The sequence below is a fragment of the Falco peregrinus genome, chromosome 9, assembly GCF_023634155.1.
Source record: "Falco peregrinus isolate bFalPer1 chromosome 9, bFalPer1.pri, whole genome shotgun sequence".
Taxonomy (NCBI): Eukaryota; Metazoa; Chordata; class Aves; order Falconiformes; family Falconidae; genus Falco; species Falco peregrinus.
The window spans coordinates 2,970,339-2,991,398 of NC_073729.1; the positions used below are offsets into that span (position 1 = coordinate 2,970,339).

Genomic DNA, 21,060 nt, shown 5'->3' on the forward strand with positions numbered 1-21,060 from the left:
GCCTTGCTTTTTGAGGGTCAGACCTTCTCAGGGTGGGGCTGGAGGGTCCTCACTGGGGGCTTAGTGAGGGTGATGGATCTTCGGCTGCATCAGTGGGGGCCAGAGCCAGCGGGAAGCTGGATGCACAGCCCGATCTAGATGCACAGCCAGACCCATGTCTATGTATAGGATCCAGCAGCTGGAAGCTGCAGCTGGACTAACTCAAAGCAGAAATAACACTCATGGCTGAGGGAGTAGGGGAATAAAAATTAATTGGGGCATTCATGGGCCCACAGACAGTCGCTCTAGGGGGTTCGGATGGTCTGGTGCATGATTCACGGCTCTGAAGCTGTAGGCAGGCACCTGAGCAGCCCCTTTTTGGTGGAAAGGACAGGCCAGGCCCTGCTCCAGATGGGTGTACACAAGTGCAGGGGATGGTACAGACTGCCAAGCTAAAGAGCGCAAAGGCATGGAGTGTTTGCATTGAAATACATTCTGTTAGTAGTAATTCTTCTTATTATTATTAATTATTTTGCCTTCCAGCTATACTCTGCTCCTGGCATGGTGGCAGCACACAGCTGCACGCTTCTTGTGCACTGTGGCTAAACCCTCTGAACTTCCCAGGTCCCTCCATGGCTGACTAAGCTGCCCCACAGCACCAGTTTGGCTGTGCCAACCAGCAGCCCCGCTCCAGCTGGGCTGTGCTCAAGCAGAGGCTGGTGGAAGCATTTCCCTGCTCCCCCCTGCAGCAGGTTTGCTTTGGAGGGAGGCGAAGGCGTGAGCAGGCTCCCCGCAGCTCTGGCTCCAGAAAGCCGCAGCACTTATTGACTTAAACACAGAGATGACATCCATCCCCATGGCTGCTTTCCACAGGCAGGGCTAAATCCCCTGGTCTTTTATAAATCCACTCCCCTCATCCAGCTGCAATTGCTGAGCCTTTTATAAAGCCTTTCAAAACTATTGCCATCAGCTGCTGCTGGGGTAGAAATGACACGGCCCTGTGTGAAGTTTTGGGCTCCTGTGCAGCTGACCCTAGCAGCAGCCGCCTCAGAGGGGCTGCGTGCATGCCCTCATTTCTCATCCGCTTGTTGCCATGCGTGGCGTGGGAAGGGAGAATCATTTAATCCAGAAACATGAGCATTCCTCCCATTTCCCTCCCCATCTACCTGCTCCTGGCTTTGTTTTTCTCAATCCGCTGCCCTGGGGAAGATGCCGCAGCGGAGTTCCCTAGGGCTGATGCCTTGTGTCGCTGCTTCCACGGGCGCAGTTAAACCCCCGCGTGTTTTACAGACAAATTCTCTCTGGGCCATTGAGCCACTGGCCGTGGCACCCACGAGGGAGGGGACCCAGGTGATGCTGCGAGGTGTCTGCCCTTAGCTGGGCTACCAGCATGCGGAGGTGCTGTCCCCGGCAGAGGCACCCATGGGCGCCCAGCCGGCGCAGCCTCCTGCCCTGGTGCCGAGGCTGCTTCTCCTCCCGCGCCTCATGGATTGCGCAGCAGAAACCATTACTGCAACGAGAAACCCAGGAAGGTCCTTTTTCCAGCTCTTGGGCTTTTATTGACTCAGAATGGCTGCCAAGCCTATAAATAAATGTTCCTTGAGCTAAATATAGCAGCCACTGAAATAGGCTGCTGGCTATTTATTTAGCTTGTGGCCTCTTTGAAAGCTTGCCAGTCCGTACTGCCTTTACCTTCGCGCCATCCCCCCCCAGGCTGCGGCCACCCACCGTGGGAGCACGACTGAGTCAGTGCCGGGAGAAGGGGTCACAAAAAGTCAGCCCTGTCTCCGCAGGGCAGGAGAGCCAGGGTGGCAGGGGCCGTCAGCCGGAGAAGTTTCAGCCCCTGTCCCCCTGCCCAGAGAGCTGGGGGGTCCCCAGGAGGGACATTTGCTGGAGCAGTTGGGCCGGGGCTGAGCCAGCCACAAGCCGGTTTCCTCTCCTGGGAGGACTCAGGACCTTTTTCCAGCACTGGAATCTGGAAAAGAAAATTTATTTCCCGCAGGCTTTCCAGCATTAGGTGTCGTGCATTGCTTTTACAAACTTTGCAGAGTGTAAATACTTCTGATGCACAGAGATGCTGCATGTCAGGACCCTGAGGGCACCCAGGGGCACAAGCTGACTCCCACCCCTGCACCCCTGCTCAAGCCAGGACACCCAGACCTGTGCCCTGAGCCATGCCCCGGCTGTGCCCCGCTCTCTGTCCCCAGCTGCCAGCTGGACCTCGGGCAACGCTCAGCAGTGTCCCCACTGCTCGTGGCCGGACCCCCAGCTCAACCCTGCTTCATTGCATGTTGGGGGGATGCCATCCACCACAGGGGTGAGATGAGCCCTTCCTAGGGCACTGCACTCTGAGATCCTCCGTGGGATGCGTGTTCCTCCAGAGCCCTGTTGGCCGTGTGTCCGTGCAAGAAGGGATGGGCTTCACCCCTCCGACACTGACAGCAAGCAAGGTGAGGACTGCGCTTGTGCCACAGACACTGCCCTACACCATGAGCCTAACAGAAATAGGATGCTGCTTAATTTGGGCTGTGATGACTTCGCTGCAGACCCATGCCAGCCAAGGGAAAAACTCCATCACTCCCTGGAAAGCCACATTCACTCCTGGAGCAATCCAAGACATTAACAACACTTAGCACTTACAGGGAGTTTTGCTAAACATGAGCTAATCCTTACAACACCCATGGGAAGGAGAAAAGTAATTATTGTTATTGGGCTTGATTTTCCTTTCCCATGTACCCCTGCAGATTGAGATCAGCTCTACCAAACTCAGAGAGCTCTAGAAATCAGTGGAGAATCCCGCTCGCCCCAGCTTGTACAAATAGGAAACCTGGAGCAAAAAGGTTATTTGCCAAAGGCCACCCGGGAAGGCAGAGATGGAGCCAAACTAGTGCACGGGGGAAATCTGGCCCCCAGTCCTGCTCCTGCACCACCTGGCTATCGTTCCCCAATTAATAGGGTAATTCTGGTCTCCTTGCAGGTCCTCACCTGCAGGATGCCAGAGGGATGAGGCTCCTTTGTATCACTGCTTACCTTCCTCTCCACAATGTCACTTCACAAGGTGGTGAGATACCTTGCTCTCGGCGGCAGTAGATGCAGACAGGGTTCGTGAGTGTATTGGTTTGGAGCACTACTGCGGTGAGTCCCAGAATTCCCACCCGTGACCCCCCCTTCCAGAATCACAGCCTTGGACCTGCTGCCAGGTCTGGTTGACCCCACCGGCACTCAGCCACTGCGTCACAACCCCTGTCGCTGTGCCCAGTGCAGCACCAGCGGCACGGGGGGAACGGAGCCAACGGGCCCGTGCCTGGGCATGTCCCAGCCGTGCGGCGGCAGAGCAAGGCTGGCTTAGAGAGCCGAGGTGCTGCTGGGTTCCCTCCTGGGGAGCGGGGTCCCTCCTGGGGCACAGAGGGGCTGGGCTGGGATGCCCTGGGTGAGAGCAGAGGCCAAAATGAGGGTCAATTCCCTGGCTGGCTCCTTTTCAGGGGGAAAGGGCAGTTTTAGGGGGGGTCCTAAAACCAGGAATGCTCCCTGGCCACACTTCAGTTGAAGCCCGTGCACTCAATGTCTGAGTGGAAATACTGTCTGTCGGCGGTACCCAGATGATGTCATGTAGTTTTCCAGGCTTCTGGTCTGAGCCAGCAGCTCGAGCCAGTATGACTGGAGATGCTTAATTTAGAAGGAGCCTGAGCGCAACCGAGCCCCGACCTCTGTGGCACCCCTCTGCCACCTCCCTTCCCTGCTGATGCAACCTTGGCTGCAGCAGGGATGTCAGGCTGCCTCGGAGGTCGCTCCTGGGAAGCTCAAAGGGGGACCCTGCTGTGCAGGTGGGAAGGGGGGATACTTCAGGGGCCAGGCGAGGGTGATGCTCAGTCTGTGCTGCCCACTTTTCCTGGGACAGGGTACCTCCGGGTCCCTCTAGCCAACACGCGTGGCAGAGGAGCACCCGTCTCCCCAAGGGCATTTTCCCTCCCTTCAGCTCCCCAGCACAGCAGCAGCCACCCTCCTCATCCTCACACGCCGTCTCTAGTCTGGGTTACTGCAACTGAGCCTCAAGCTGGCTCCAGGGGTTTTTTAGTTGGAAAGCAAATGTTCTCCCCCACTGACACCCCTTAACCTGCCTGCTCTCCCTCAGCAGCATCTCCTGATGGGCGAGTGGCTAAGAATAGCCCTGCCACTGGCTCCGGGCTGGTGCTGTTTGCTCAGTGACTCAGAGCTGGCCGGGCAGGCACTTACTCAAAGAGCTCCATTACTCATCTGTCTGCATTGCCCCAAGGATGGGGTTTGTGTCTCTCGCTCGCCTTTCCCTTAAAGATGCTTTATTTATCTCTTTTTAATAAAGCTGCCATCCACAAAGAGAGGTGATTATCCTGCTGTGGATTTACCACTAAATATGTGTGCCCCGACCCAAAAAGCTGCAACCCCCATCGATCATGCTGGCAGCCCCTCGGTATTGCAATACTTGTTGCCCTGCTAGGAGGGAGCTGTGTGGGCAGGAGCAGGGCAAGAGAAAATGCCTCCCAAAACCACATTTCATGGCACCAGGGTAAACATACAAAAATCTTCTCCTCTAGAAAATCCCATCCATGTTGAATGCCAGCATGGACCTGGCTGTGCCCAAATCCAACTGGCCGCTCAGATGCCTGCAGCATGACCCAGCTGCTCCCAGCTTGCTCCCAGCCCACACTAATTGCAGCCTCCTTCCTCTCCACAGCATCTCATTGCCGGTGGGTGCTGCAGTGTCTGCAAAACACCTTGGCAAATTAAAACAGGCCTCCATGTTAAAAAAGCGGCTCCATTTCCAAACAACAAAAAGGCAGCATCTTCCCCATCTGGTTTGCTCCCCTGAGGCACCGTCTGAGTCACAGCCAGTCCGGCTGGGAACAGAGCTGCATCCTGACCAGTGCGCATCTGTGTCCGCAAGGCGCTGCTGCCAGCGCTGCTGGGGGAGCGCACAGCTCCTTCGCGTGCCCTGCCACCGCAGGGACAGTTGCTCGGAATGTGGCAAGCACAGTGTCGGCAGCAGAGCTGGAGGAGGTGAGGTGGGATGGCATTTTATTCTCCTGCTGCTGTTTCAGCCCCATAGTCCCCCTGTTCTCTTCTTCAGGCTCTACTGGCTTTGCCAACCCTGCTGCTTCAAGGCATCACGCTTCAGCCCTCCCATCATCATGGGGCCTGTTACTCCAACCCGAGATGCTTCACAAAGCCTCGGCAGCACCGAGAGGGCTACCCGAGAGCAGACACAGCCCCCATGCCAGGGCACGCCTGGGTACCCCAAGGTAGGGCTGCTTTGTGTCTTGCAGAGAAACGTGTTGGGTGCAAACAGATCCACCCTGCACGGAAGAGGGCAGCTGGTCTGGATTAGGGCTGGGGTGCTTTTCCTCATCACCCTGCCCTGGGTCTCTACAAAACAGATCATAAGGGCCTGATCCTGCACCACTAATATAGCGGGGAGCCTTTCCATCCATCCGGGATGAGCTGCCCCCCAGTGCCTCTCCTCAAAGCCCTGCACCGGGGAGCCAGGGGCTCAGGCCTCGGAGCAGACTGTGTCCCAGGTTTGCAGCACCAAGCTCAGCCAAGGCTGACAGCAGCCAGGGGTGCAGGACAGAGGAAAGCGGATGAACATCTGCCTGCAAGCTGGAAATGAAGCCCCTGCATGGCCTGGTAAACGTATTTGTATGCTGCCTCCATCCCAGTGACCTCCCCTCAATGTCAGCCCGTGGGGCCACCTGGCTGGTCATGATGCCATAGGAGAGCAGGACCAAGCTGCCAGGCTTGCTCCCATCTTGCAGACCCCACTGTGGTCCCACGGCATCCGTCACACCCCCAAGGGCTGCCAAGTGGCTGGTGGCAACCCAGGGGACCGAGGGCACAGCAATGGCAGGTCACGCCGGAGGAGGCAACGGGGCATCAGCGGCCAAACCCAGCGGTTTGTGGGACACCTCTCCCCGGCACCTGCCGCAGGGCCGGGCTCTGCGCAGGCTGGAGGGCCGCCCCGAGCTGCCCGGGGCAAACGCCGTGCCCCGGCCCTGCAGCGCCAGCCCCGGCAGCGCCCCGCCTGAGCGAGGCGTGCGAGCGGCCTCTAGTGGCAGCTCCCGGCGGCTCAGAAGCTCCTTAAACCGCCACAATTTTTCCCTTGCAACACCAGGCGATGGAAAGGGAAGTTTACCCTCATTTCATGTCCTTCAGGAGTGCTCGGGGCGATACTCGGTGCTGGACTGCTGGACAAACCTCGTTTTGCAAGCGTGCTGTAGTGCCTCTGCAGGCATTCCGTACGAGGAGGAGGAGGAGGAGTGAGGGATGAAGGTGAACGGCTGCTCACATGCGTTGCTGGACAGATGCAGGACAGAAGTCCAGAGGATGAAACTGTCTGCAAGGCAATAGCCCACGGTGGGACAGGACACCCCCAACCTGCCTCTGGCCCCACCAGGCTGATGATGAAATGAGGAAGGGCAGGTGCCCACCCCTGCGCTTCAGCTTTGAAATCTTTTGCACCCTACAGCTGCAAATCACTGCGTCAGAGCAAGGGCATCTGGTCCAGTGGCTCGGCAAGCAACCTGCGCTCCTGCAGCCTGGCTGGGAGGGACACGCCAGCTCTGGTCTCCATGGTGTCTGGTCCCCATCTCATCTCCAGCACATCAGCCATGCGTGGTACCAGGAAAGGGAAGGGCTCCACGTGTTCCTAAGAGCCATATCCATCCTGCTTCACTCACCTGAACCATGTGATTGAAGTCTTTTGCATCCCTCAAGCCACTGAGGACCCGGGTTGTGTTGGGGCACTGGCAAACTGAAGGCGCCAAGTGTTGGGCTGCTGACAGGTGGCTGGACAAGATGCCACAGTTCTCTCTACTTCTAGGAGACCCTGCTCTGCACCCCAAAACTCCCGTACTGGCATCCCAGCCTGTCGTCTTCACCAGCAAGAGAGGTGACAAGTCATCCTTCCAGACTGTGTCCCCCATCTGTGACCCACATGTGCCGTCCTCAACACCAGGAGCTGAGAGAAGCTCAGCTCATCATTTCGGAGTGTGCAGGAATGCTGCTTCCTTCAGCCTGGCTTCACGGCTTGGCTTTGGCTCTGCCCTGGCATCCCCTGGGCACAGTGCAGTGACGAAACGTCTGCATTCGGGCTGCAGGAGCCTCCGCACAGCCGCTGCTCGCCAGACTTGGTGGTGCCCCGAGCAAGGGCCAGACTGCCTTGTCTCCAGCCAGGGATCATTAACCTTCCTCCACCAGAGACATTCCTCAGACCTTGCTGATGCCAAGCAAAAGTACATCATAAAGTCAAAGTGCTGCTGGGGCTGCCTCTCCCTGCCCTGCTTTCCTTGTGAATTGCTGCACAGGCCACCCATTAGGGGCAACACCCAGGACGTGCAGGAGATGTTCCCCACAAGTACCTGGCACGCCTGCCCCTCGGTCGCTGAAAACCTCTGGGACAGGCTGTCGCAGATGACCAGGATATTTTGGTCATGCCGCCCCTGAGAAAATGCCTTTGTGCCATTTTTACCCCTACTGCAGGGGGAGCCCAGACAGCTGTGGGTTCAGCCCTGGGTGCCAAGCTGAGAGGGGGACACAGAGGGTCCGGACAAGTCGGAGATGGGAGAAGAGCAAATTCCATCAGGGTGAAGGCGCTGGCTGAGCGGTGCCCGTGGGGCTGGAGCTGAGGCCGTGATGTCAGTCCAGTGGGATGCATTCCGATGCCTCTGAACTTTCTGCCCTCCCTTCTCCCCTCTTGGCCCACAATTAGTCCTCTGGGTCACACACGGCTTCTGAACTGCTTTCAGCTCTGATGAGTTTGCTTACTTGTGGAAACCTGAGAAAAAAAAGAGAAAATTCAGTATTCCTCCACAAATCCTGTTTGCCACGTTCTCCCCAGTTCCTCGTGCTGCAGCACTGGGTGTCGGGCTGGCGCAGGGGAGGCAAACCCTGCCAGGCAAAGCAGGGGCAGGCAGGGAACGGGAACAGCTGAGGCTTAGGTGCCCCCAGCACCAGGCCATGGGGATGCGCTCCTGAGGGTAACTGGTTTCACCCCGTCCCACGAGTATGCCCCTTGCACCCCTCCAAAGCCAGGCAGCCAGGTGCCCAGCAGAGCAGCAGTGGGAGTACGGAGATTTCTTAGGAAGAGGAATAACCTCCTTGGGCAGGGGAATCATCCTTCCTCAGGGTATTTTTATATCAGAGTGGACGCGACCAGCGAGATAACCCAGCTCACTGCAGGGAGTCATCCAACTCAGGTAACCTCTGCGTTTTTGCCAGCTCCACCGTGCACTTGATAGCACCCAGCCAAAGACCAAGCCTTGCTACCCCTCCTCACCCACAAAGAAACACCAGAGAAGTGATGAAAAAGGATCCTCCTGCACAGCCGGTGCCACCGACAGAGCCGCAGAGATGGTGCCAAGCCTTTCTCCAGGCGGACAGGCTGCCCTTGGCTCTCGCACCCACCAAAGCTATTAGCAATGAGCTCACCCGTCTATTATCGCTGATCCAGGGAGTCTGGAGGCGCTCGGAAGTGCAGCTATCGATCCACGACTCTTACACGTCCCCCTCGGGCCTTCAGTTTCAGGAAACCTCTTTGCCTCTCCTCTCCTTGTCCCTCCTCCACAGCCTCCAGGAATGTTTTTCTGAGGGACCTTGGAGGTGGGAGTTAAGGGAGAAGTACGGAGGACTGCAGTGAGAAGGACAGGGACTTAGCCCGGCCAGCACCGCCTGTTTGCTTTGGCTGGCTTCGTGCTTTATCCATCCTCTCTGCCTTCCTCAGTGGAGGAAGGGGAGGACGTTTTCCCCCAGGTTAAGGGAGGGGAAGCTTGGTGCCTTGCGGAGGAACCTGCCCTATGTGGCCTCTGCACGGACCTTCTGAAGGGGCTGTGCCCATGGCCATGTCCTTCCCTCCCCCTCCCACGCTTTCAGAGCTGTCAGCATGACCTGTGCCAGCCGGCAAACAGGCAGCTGCATCTCTGCAAACTCACCGCGGCAGCACAAGCAGATAAGCCTGTTATTCTGCCGGGGAGCACTCAGTTATGGTAACGATCAACTCAGCAGCACCAGCACCCCTTGGGCTGCTTCTCCCATCCATTCAGGTCCACCCTGCCCAAGCAACTAGGTGGCAGGGTGAGGAACCACGCTGGGCAGCTGGGGCATCAAAAGAGACTGGTGGAGCTACACCCAGAAACCATGTCATCTGCTCTGGACCCCTTTCCTAGGTATGAAGCAAACAAGCTGCTGCCCAGCCCCTGATAAAACGGGCTCCCTCGCTCCCCCTGCATCCCCAGGAGGACTTCCAGGTGCCTGGGTGCACTTCATAAATGACTAATGAGCCACGGCAAACATTAGTGCTAGTGCCGGCTAGCAGCCCGAGATGAAGCCCTCCCTGGCATCTCCCAGCTCCACCCGGGAAGCAGACTTGCCTTTGCCAACAGCCGGTTTAGGAAACAGGCAAACAGCCGCCCAGTGCCCTGGCCAGGTGAGCTGTGGCTGGCAGCCCACAGGAGGAGCGACCATCAGAAGAGAGAGGAAAACTCATGCCTTGTGATAGCCACCTTCCCAGAGCTCTTCCAGAGAGGAGGGTTTGGGGGTGGCTGTGCTTTTCCCTGGAGAGGGGTTAGGGCTAGCACGGAGAAGTCTCTCATTTTTGGGTGGTTTTGTGGCCAAGAGACCCTTGGAGCCTGTGGGTGCCCCGAGGAAGCCTCCACGCTCAGTCAGAGCCCCAGCATGCCCAGCACAGGGGTGTTCATCTCTTCCTTTAAAAACTGCTCACGCAGCCCCAGTTTGTGATGGGACCCACACCTTGGAGCAGAAGCCTGATCCCATGGAAGGACCAACAGCTGCCCTTCCATACCCCCATGAAGATAAACTCCAAGGATTTGTTTCAGCCAGTTCTCGGTGTACGATGACGGCTCTACAGTAACAAACGGTGGCATCTATTTTAAGCGATGACTGAGTGGTGGCACTGCTGGATCCCCACAAATCTGAGGAAATTGCCCTGGGCGAAGCTTTCTTACTTCTTGCCCTACCCTCCTGGATTTCATGGAGCAGCACATCACCATGCGTAGGGGCCAGAATGTAGCTGACTCCTTGCACTTACCGCCCTTGGAGTTGTCCAAGTCAGAGTCAGAGGAGAAAGAGAACAGGTCACCTCCCTTTGCTAACACTGCAAAGCAGCCACGGGATAAACCTGATCTTCATTTGCAGCATTTGCTGGAGAAATCAACACTTCCTACACATAGAAAAATCAATGAAATGCCACTTACCCAACAAATCCCCATCGGTCTGAAGCAGCTGCATCAGCGGAGCCTCGCGTGGTCACCCATGCACCCCAAACCCTCCCGGCACTCCAGCGAGGGCTCTGCCTTCCCTCTCCATCCCCCTCCGGCCGGGCTTTCCTCTGTGCCTGCCCCAGCCCTGGTCCTGCGTGCTCTGAGCCGGGCTGGGGACCCCCCGCAGCACCCTACGTTTCTGCTGCTTGCGCCCTGCAAGGCGGCTGTCACCCACGTACATACGTATCCATACATCCCAAATACATACGCAGAGGTGCTGCTGCTTCTCTGTCGGGATGGAGGAGCCGAATGAGGAGGGGGTTAGCGTTCCTACCGTGCAGGCCAAACCACCCCACCTCCCAGCCCCCCTGAATCCCTTCCAAAGCCCCCTTTCCTCTGCAGGAGGACCACCAGCCCACCTGTCCCTAGCTGCAAACCCTGCGGCTGCCTCGGGAAGGTTTTCACCTGAGCCTTCCCTCCCAGCCGCATCCCCGGAGCTGCGTGCGCTGCTCCCACCGCTCGGAGCTCTCCCCTCCGCCCATCAGATGGTGCCATTGAGTCTTCCCGGGACGCGACTCCCCGAGGACACCAGGGTGACACCAGGGACCGCACGGGCGCCTTGCTCCTGCTCACCAGCAGGGAATAAGCACTTTATTGCCCAGCTCCAAATGCGGCAAAAGAAAGGGATTTTTATTTTCTAGCACAGCTGTTGGCAAAGTGAAGCAAGTCGGGGGTGGGGTGGGGTCTGCTGTTCCCAAATACATTAAGCATCTGTGTCACTGGTGGGATTTTTTCTTTCCTTTTTGCACAAGACTGGCAAGACTGGCTAGCTTCTTGCAGCTGGACTCCAGCGATACCTGTGTGGGAGCCAGTGACAGCAGTACAAGAGCACTGCAGCTTCAATTGTCACCCCAGAAAGGTGCGTACGCTGCTGGGAAGGTTTAGTGAACATGCACTGAGTTCACGCGGCAGGGCTAGAAATGAAGGAGAGCAGCAGTGTTAGCAACAGCTCCCTTTGCCTCCACGATGGCCTCCTGGGATGCAGGGCTTGCCCGCCTTGGGCGGCCGGGCAGTGGGCTGCCTGAGCTCCGCGTGACCCTCGCCCTTCCACCTCTCCCTGCTCTTCCCTCTAATGTTTTTTAGCACGAAGAAGCCTCTTCACATTTGACATCTCCCCTCCAGATGTGAGGCCAAGGCCAGGACTTCCAGGGCTTTGGTATTAATAACTTGTGGGGGTTTCTTTATTTATTTTTGCAATGGCCTGAGCCTGGCACAGGCAGCCCTGCTGTCCAGCTGAGGCCTCTACCTGGCATTGCAAATATGCATGAATAATAACTGCTTAGTGCTTTTCCTGGGTTGCTTTTCGGTTTTAATTGTGCAAGATGAAAAAGGAGAAAAATGCTAGCAATGTCAGGAAGGAGGGAGAGGGGAAATAATTACAATTGCATTTAGTCAGTGATAAGAATGGCTGCTGAGCTGGGTTGGGTGGTTTCCAAGCATGGTGGGAGCCAGCTTCAATTTCACAGCGTAGTATTTCCTGCACCCTTAAAATAACTTCTCCCTGCCCCCAGGGTGTCACAGGAGCTGAAGAGCAGTATGTGCTCCTTTCCTGCACAGCCCCACACTGCCTGCGGCTCAGTTATCATCCTGGGACTGTTTTGAGAGCGGTCACATCTTGTGTCACTCCAAGGCACCAAGTCCCAGCCGAGAGGGCACCACACGTGTCACGCCAAGGCACCAAGTGCCAGGCAAGAGGGCAACACACGTGTCATGCCAAGGCACCAAGTCCCAGCCGAGAGGGCATCACATGTGTCATGCCAAGGCACCGAGCCCCAGCTGAGAGGGCTAGAGCAGAAAGGAGAGGATGCTTTGCAGCCCCAAGCCTGTGGTCTCCCTGGGAGGGCAGCAGGCTGGGGAGAACTCGCTCTTTGAGCTCTCTTTGGTGCCTGATGAAGAGCAGCTTCCCCAAACCGCTCGGCCGAGATTATTGCCTGTGCTAATTGCTCATGTGAGATGTATTTACAGAAGCCAGTGTTTGTGCAGAGCACTGCAGACAAACAGACTCTGTTCTGCCAGGCACCCTTTGTAATCGGTGGGGGCTGGGAACACTTCAGTGCAGCCATCGGAGGCCTCCCTCGGACTGCAAGCACCAAGGCAGCGCGGGGCTGGGCAGTGCTTGTGGGGTGCTGAGCCCTGGACCCGCTCCCCGACCTCGGAGGAGTGGAGGCAGGGAGCAGTCGCCGGACCCAGCCCACCGCTTGCCCTCACCCACGTTAGGTGAGCAGGTGGAGGGCACGCGGCTTGCTCTGAGCTGGGTGCACGGCACCCACAAACGCTTGGGTGTGATGCTGGCACAAGTCTCACCGTTACCCAGTGGCCTGCAGATCCAGGGCTGCTCCCATCGGGGCATATGGCTGTGGGGTCCAGCTCTGCCCTGCACCAGGAGCACCCCAGCGATGGGCTGCCCACCTCCTTGCTTGCAAGGGACATGACACTTTGAGGTCACTTCAGAGGTTATGTGGTGAAGTGCTTCACACATAGTTGTACCAGAGGGAAAGACATGCCAGAAAGTTGTTCTGTGGCTTTGCAAATCATGTCAAGGACTGGTTAAAAGCATCCAGGACTCTGAAAAACAGACTTACGAGCTCTTTGCTGCTTGCTGTTTTTTTTTCAAGGTGGAGGCCTAGGGGGAGATTTACCATCTGGGAGAGAGATGCAGCATTAGGAAAATAATGCAAACAATTTCCGCCACCGTCTCCATCTTCCTGCAAAGCTGGTGGGGATGGGCCAGCCCTGGCTTCCAGTTACATGCAACACCTTTGGCTTGCAGGTAGCCTACAATCCAACCACAAAGTGGGTATCTCCCCAAACCTAGAAATGTAAGTCCTGTTTCTCACCCTGTGCCGTTTTCACCATCCTGACCCAGGCAGTAGGTTAAAATAGATTCAGGGAAGAGCTTATCAGTAAGGAAAAGGAGCACCAGCTGCAACGGAGCTGGTGTCTGTCTCCTGCTTCCCCTTTCTGCAGGGCCGGCCGCTCAAACTGGCTAGTGTGGTCAGACAGAATGCGAGCGTGGGTTCGCAGCGATGCAGTATCGGCAGCATTGGGACAAAAGGAAACCCACAGTCATCCGGCTCACAGAGCTCTCCAGCACATGCAGGTCAGCCCAGGCATACCGACCCCACGCGTGCCATCGGCGTTTCCTAAGCTTCCCAGCTGAAACGAAAACTCCCTTGGCTACTACTCAATCCACTTTAGCATAATTTTTGTATTCCTGCTTGGAAGAACAGAGGAATCCACCCAATTTTGAGCACATCTATGCGATGAAGGTTTCTGAGCTTTTACACTCACAAGACTTCTGATGCAGAGGGAAGTGTTTCTTTCCTTTCCCAGATGTGGAAGCTGAGGCGTGAGGCAGGCGTTGCTCACTAATACCTAATTAGTGGGGGGAAAAAATAAAAGCCAGTCACCACCAGTCTCGTGCTTTAACATCCACTCATAAGTTGTCATCTGAAAGAGGAACTGTTTAATACTTCCATTCTTCTGTAACTGGGAGGGAGAAACTGAACTTTGTTCAGTGTCTCTGGCAGTGCAGACCCCCAAAGACAGATTTTTCAGCCCTTCTCCCCAAAGCATCAGCCCTTTCTCAGGCATATGAACACAAGTCGTATTTCCCAGCTAGTGCAAGATCCAAAATGCCTTTATTTTTTTTCCCCGTTCTGGTCCTTGGCAGGATTGATTGTCTTGTTGCAAGACTATATCTAAAATGCCTTACTATTACTGGCAGCAATCAATATTTATAACTACTCACAGCGTTTATTTATAAAAAAATCAAATGTTCCAAGCAAGAAGAGATGCTGTTATTAATATCCAGCATGATTAATAATCACATTCAGAGTTGCAGGCAGGCCCACGCTGTCAGACTCATGCACTTTGCTTTTTCTAATGGCTCTGCAGGAATTTGAACCGTAATATGTTTCATGCACAGGGACAAAGACGTTTTGTCTCAGGGAAGGAGTATGTGGATGTTTTTGACTTAAAGAGCCAGTGCTGCATTCAGAGCTCCACAAACACACCATTTTGATCCCGAGCCCATCAGTTTGCCACGTCTTCCCAGTGAGGGTGTATCTCCTCCTCTTGCTGAAGACCTAGATCTGAGCAGCAGATTTGCAGCTTGCTGAACAAAGTTATATCCCCTCTGTGTCAGGGCAGCCATCACCTGCTCTGCTTCTCTGCCACCCACTGGAAATACCTCCGCCAGGCAAACGAGTTCACATCTCTCTGCCTGCTGAAGCTTCTCAGCTGCCCAGGGTAAGATGAGCTGCATGGGAACGACGTTGCCTCAAATCAAGGGAAGGAAAACTCGGACAGCCTGAGCAATGCTTGCTTTCCTCCTTCGCCTGCTCATTCAGCTCTACCACAGCTGCTCAGGGAGAGGAAAGGAACAGGCAAAGCTGTCGTCAGGGTATCAGATATGAGGCCGCTCAGCCCCACACCAGATACCCAGCAGTGAAGGGGGAACAGGTGTTCCTGGTGCAATAAGCCACTAAGGGAGCAAAGTTCACTCCTCAGCGCTTGGCTGTGCAAGGTGATGTTTGCCCACCTGTGCGTTGCACTTTTTCTGCTGCAGGAGGTAATGACAATAAAATCAGAGGCAGTAAAAGGGACAGGGTTGCAGAGAGACTGGTGCCTTGATTACTTCCTCATAGCTGCTTGTCCTCTGTGGCACCGCTTTATTACCAGACAGGCAAAGCAAGCTGACTGAAAAACCAACATGAAAAACAGCTATATATGACAGGCATTGTCTGCGTCGCTATCAAACATCCTGTTTTGCAGAAATCTGGTCATGAGAACCACGGGAGGGAAAAATAAGGAGAGAAACTTTCAGACCTGCTGTTCCATGGCAGCTGTCAGCCAGCACTGAGCCAATCTCAGGACTGCATCCAGGGGTGATGGGACCTAGCAGAGCCCTCTGACAGACTGGGACAGCCCTCAGGTCCATGCTGTTTTGTACCTTGGCTTTTATACTGAGCTCTGCAAAGCTTTACACAACTGCCAAATCCTCATGCGAGAGGTTTGTCTGCCCCAGCTCCTGTGGTCTGGTCTGCATGGGATCCCCCCCAGCCTCCCATCAGTTCCCAAAAAGCTCTGGTGCTGCTGAGGAACCGCTGGGAACAAAGCCACCCTGTGCCTGGACGCCAGGAGGAGCAGGGCATGCACATTTTTTGGGGTCCTCTTGTGCCAGCCAGGCCAGGGGATACGGGTGGCTGAACAAGGAGGAGAGGAGAGAGCGAAAGCAGTATTCCCTGCAATGTGCCACGGGCCAAAAGCCTTATAGTCCGGACTCCGCAAGCCCGCTGCGCACCGCAGCCGTTCTGCCCAGACTGTCTGGCAATAATCTTGCATTTTAAATCCTGTTAGACACAAGTAAGCTGCGGGACAGTAATCCAGGGAAGAGTCGGTGCAAAACCCTCCAACGTCAAGCATTTATAAACCTCTCCGATCCTCAACACTTCGTACCACATCTGTATACCAAGGACCTGTCTCTTGTTAAGCACCTTATACTCATGTCCTATGGGTCTCACAGGCCTGCTGCCCTGAATGAGGGACACCTTTTCTTTATGCATGTGCATAGGGCTTAGCACAAAAGAGCCCCACTGCCTGCCAGGCTTGCTATTGTCAAACAAATAATCGCTGAAATGCATATTTTAGAGGATTTAGAAACAAAAGGGGAGTTGCAGGGCAACCACTGGAGACTGCTCTTGGGTTGGCACACCCTTTGCTCTTCAGAGCTGCTCAGAGAGGGACCTGACTGAACTGGGATGACTGTGGAATGCTCCATCTGCCAGAGGCACTTCTGGGGTTTCCAGTAGCTGAGGGGAGGAGGAAAACAGAAGTAGGTGTAAAAAAGAATTATAGAATAATCACCTTAGGTGAGATACAGATAAATGCCTTGTGCCACTGGAAGATACAATAAAAAATATAAATGAAATAGATGTTTGTTGGCCGGGTTTCTTTTGCACCAGTAATTCTCCCAGTGCCAGTTGCCATATATTTTCCTTGATACAATCAGGAGGAAAACAGCTAATCTGACATGACAAACTCATTGTATCAGAAGTCATCTCTGCTTTAAAACATGTGTCATATGACTAAACACCCTACTCCTGGTACAATGCATCCCACAGTAAAATTGGATGGAACTCATCCTCAAATGCCCTGCTAAAAATACTCCTAACAAAGGGCAACAAGAAAACATAATTCAAATGAGGGACATCTGTTCTCAAATGTTTGCAGATAATGACTGGATCAAGTGTCTGCATAAAGGATAATTATTTTCTGCAGATGGTTTGATCTGGTATTTTAAACATTGTAAAAAACCCTCATCACAGCCACTCAGTAAAGTATGTGGGGGTTTGCTGCAAGAGACCTCTTTCCTATCCTTTGCTACAATTCTAAAGCTACAAGGATAACTAAAACTATAAACAATTAAAAGATAAAGTGTGGGCGTTAAAGAAAAATACTCCATTTGACCACAGACAGGATACATTTTCAAGTTCTGGTCTTCCATTTCTTGTATTACACTACCGGATACCCAAATAATTCTCAGGGTGAACTTTTGTTACAGGAGAAGGGCTAAATAAAGCAGTTATGTGCTGTGCAAAAGGATCTCCAGCAGATTTCAGAGGGAGGGCCAGTTCCAAAAATGATGGCACAATATGGTTTTCAATACAAAATAATTCTGCTGCTTTTCCTCAAGGCAGAGAGATAAAAAACAGCCATGACCAAGACAGATTCTTATTAAATCACCCCTGTGACACCCCCTCAGAATGCATTACTAGTCCTGGGATAATGCTGCTCTGCTGGAACTATTGTTGGAGCCAGTGCTACGGCTGGAGACCGATTCAACATCCCTGAACAAGCAGGGCCACGGGTAGGTGCCTGTGGTATGAGGGGCCCTGGGGACCCCCATACCTACAGCACCACAGGGCTGGGAGGGCCCTTCGCACCCAGGGCAGGGTGGAGGAAGCAGGGCAGGCGGAGCAAGGGGTGGAGGAAGAGGGTGATGGCTCAAACAGCCTCTGAAAGATGGTCTGTCCCTCAGAAAGCTGGTGGCTGCAGGGAGTCCAATGAAGTAATCATCACTCTCCCGTCAACAGAAATAATTTTTAATTCATACACGTGCCCAAAGCATGCAATCACCCCCAGCAGATCTGCCTCTGTAAACTTCTCCACTTAGGTGCTGCTGCTGAGAGAAATCGGTGAAGAGGACATGTCCCACACCACCTTTGGAAGTGCCGTGCCACAAGGATTTGCATGGAAGGGATTTCTCCTCTTGAGAACAGTTAGGATCACTCACTTCTCCAAGAGGTGCGGTGTTGGGCTGTCTGAGGCTGTGGGCAGGTATCGTCCCTGTGTTTCTGTGGAGCTAGTAGTTAGTCGGTTGGTTTTTTTTGCAATTAGGGGAAATGAGAAAGGAAGGATTTTGAGTCAAAGTGGAGATTCTGGAGTATGAGGTACAACCAGCAGCAGAAAGGGCCAGGCAGGTGGGTGAGGCAGCCAGCCCGTGTCCCACTGACAAGGCTCCAGGGCTCTCTCTGGGTGGGAAGGACAGTGGTCTCTGTCCAGGAGCGGCTTGGGTCTGTCTCTGGCAGCCCTGGGGGAGCTCCAGGCTTTCACCACCCTCCCGAATTAAGGCAATTCGTCTTGCACGCAGGGTGGTGTAACCCCCCCCCACCCCCCGGCTACCTCGGCGGCCCTGACACGGAGCTCCCCCAGGGAGCCTGTGGCACAGGGAGAACCGAACCGCTGCGGCCCAGAGGGTGAAGCCCCCCCCCCCCCCCTCCCAGGCGGGGACAGGTAACGCTGGAGCGCCCCGTCCCGGGGACCAAGAGCCCCCAGGCAGGCGGAGGGCCCGCTGCCCCCCGGCGCCGAGGAACCCGGCCGTGCCGGGGCGCCCAGACCGCCACGGCGGTGATGGCGGCGGCCGCACTACATTTCCCGGCATGCCGCGGGCGGCGGCGGGGCCGCTTCCGGGTCGGCGGCCGCCAGCGCCCTGTGTTTACTTCCGGCCGCCCCAGTGCGCGAGTGTCAGGCTGAGGAGGGGAGCCGGGGCCCGCCCCGCCCTGCCGCAGCCGGGCCGGGCCGGAGGGCAGGCGGCGGGGCCAGGAAGGCGGGCGGGAGGCGGGGGCCGGCAGGCAGGAGCCCCGCGCCCGCAGCGGCCCCCATGAGCGGGCGGTGAGCGGCGAGGCGGCGGCCGCGGAGGCTCCGGCGCGGCGGGACCCAGCCATGGACTGGCTCATGGGGTGAGTGGGGCCGCCCCGCCGGGCGGGCCTGCCGGCGCTGGGGGCCCTGGGCCGCGGGGCGGGCGTCGCCGGGGCAGGCTGGAGGGGCCGGGGCGGGCGGCCCGGGGCGGAGGAGGTGCGGGGGCCCGGCCTCGTCCCGGGCGGCGGCTCCCTGGGAAAGTAACTTCTCGCCGCGGTTCCCGGGGGGCTGAGGAGGGCGGGCGCTGCGGGTCCCCGCGCTCCCCGGCGGTGCGGGGCGGTGCGGGGCTAATCCCTCTGCGGCAGAGCAGCACTCCGCACCGAAGGGCTTGCCAAGGTTTAACTGGCTTTCTGCGGAGAGGAAGAAGAGGCCTCGGCGGAGATTAAAGCCGAATCAGGACCACGCCATGGGGGCTCCGAGAGCCTGGGATTAATAGCGCTAATTACATCGAGACAGAAGGTAGAAAGCGCCGTGCTGCTGGTTCCAGGTCTGCGAACCTCAGTGCAGGAGGGGTGCGGGTGGTGGGGGTGATGTGCCACCTCACCGGTATCCCGAGCAGGGTACTGTCGGTTACTTCTGCGTGAATTGTGCCGGTGACCTACACCGGGGTGAACTGTGAATAATTACGCTTCAGAATCGCACGAGCAGCAGGTTTGTGTTTCAGCGGGACTAGTACTGCAGTGATAACTTGCAGCCCTTCGTTTCTTCTTTACGGGAGTTTGGTCCGGCTCCTGAATGTGATCTTTACCATCTAGGTTGCCTTCTTTTCCAGTGCGTTGTGCCTGGAATACAGAATAAACTCTTTTGTCACAGTTGCTGGGATGTGCTGTGCTGGAAAGATCACTGGTGTGCGTGTTGGCTTTTGTCTGCAGCTGAACTCTTTGCTGGTGGATGTACGGCACTTATTACCTATCTTCAGACTAGCTGTGGCTGGCTGTCGAGCCGCTGGTCAGTCCCAGTTAGGTTTTACTGTAATTTTGACCCCTCAGCCCGATGGAGCGAACGCTGCATGTCCGTGGGGTTGGTACTGACGCTGGGTTTTCCTGCAGCTGGCTGAGCAGCAGAAATGCAGTGATCGTGCTGTGCGAAGGGGTCTGCGTGCCCTGAGCTGCAGTGCTTGCGGCTCGTGAGTCAGGGGGCTGGCCTCTATTACTGCATGGTCTTAATGAAAATACAAATGAGAAGCTTGTTCTGATTTGTTTCATAACGACCACGAAGCACAGGTGGTCTGTTGTATTTACTCTGTAAAAGTAAAAGCTCAACTGACAAAAAGTGCCGCTGTAATTGCGTAAGTCCTGGGTTTGACTGTTTTTTCCTAAGACATTTGTATGACTCAAAATGCCTCATTTATGCTGTTGTACTTATTTTGTGTGAATTATGTTGTAAAGAAGAAAAGAATCAAGTTTCAGTTTACTTAAACTCAAGATATGTTACAATGCTGATTTTCTTATGAGAAATAATTTGGGCATTTTGAAGTTGTTATGAAAAAAATTGGCATTTGTTCTGTACTTTTTTTACCCGGGGTGGGTGGATCCGGCCATGGAAAAAGACTTGCCTGTTTTCCCCATTGTAATGGGAATGGATCCTGAGTCATTTGCGTGTTACTCGCTTGTTCTCAGCTATTTCCTGGTAAGTTTCTCACCTGACCAAACACAGTATTGTCCCACCGAGGCTCTTAATGTTTTTTCCCCTTAAAACTTTGCGAGTTCTATTTGTGTGAATTTGGGGGCAGAGGCGGGAGGTGCAGATTATGGCAGGAAGGGAGAGCATTGATATTTCGTTAGGGGGAAGGGGTAGAAGGCCTGAGGGACCCTTTCTTAATCTGTCCAACGGCTGTTGTTAGCAGCTATGTATCCAAATGGAAACATCCCTCTTGCCATTTGAGAGAGAAACTGAGGGCATTTGTCTGCCAGGGCAGAAGTTTAGGTAATGTCACTTGCTCAGGCTTTCTTTCAGTGAAAACTTCAGCTGGCTGGGTCTCCCGCTCGCTCGAGAAGGGAAGGGTTGCAGAAGTAATAGGAAAACGGGTCACTCCCAGTGACCTATCGGTTTGTGTTGATGCCTCTGGAGAGCAAATTGTGTTGGCCTGCTTCTTGGTGTTGTCACTCTTTCCCAAATAAGTGTCGCTACTAATAAAAGCACTGTGATCTTTCTTATTCCGAACTGCTTTGGTAACGTGCTGGTTTGCAGTTACAGCTTTCCATACCCTTGTATGTCTCATGTTAGCGGTTGTACCGCCTTAATGTTTTGGTGTGAGAAACACCCTCTGTGTTTTAACTTTTATATTACTGAGAACTTCACCTTCAAGTGCAAGTGTATTAAATTAGGCAGCGGTAACAGTTGCTTCTGTGTAGATCACTCCCCTTCAAGTTTGTGTTACATTTGTCTGATACATGATGGAGAGTTGAGATCTGCTTTATTCCTTTCTGGTCCTCCCCTTCACTTGTGGTACGATTAGAATCTACCCTTCCCCCCCCCCCCCCCCCCCCCCTTTCCAAGAGACCACAACAGGCAGCTGCCCAAGTGTCTCTGCTTCGGAGTGCTTAATATACAAAAAAAAGAAGCTGAAGAT

The 21,060-nt window shown here is 55.0% G+C and overlaps 1 protein-coding gene across 1 annotated transcript in view; it reads left to right on the forward strand.

Moving 5' to 3' along the window:
- The first annotated feature begins 18,295 nt into the window (after positions 1-18,295).
- MOB2 (MOB kinase activator 2) overlaps positions 18,296-21,060 on the forward strand; it is a 116,438-nt gene continuing 113,673 nt past the window's right edge. The window contains exon 1 of the mRNA XM_055813817.1: positions 18,296-18,529. Within this exon, the coding sequence (XP_055669792.1) occupies positions 18,513-18,529 (17 nt within the window). The 5' untranslated portion in view covers positions 18,296-18,512. The remainder of the gene's footprint in view (positions 18,530-21,060) is intronic.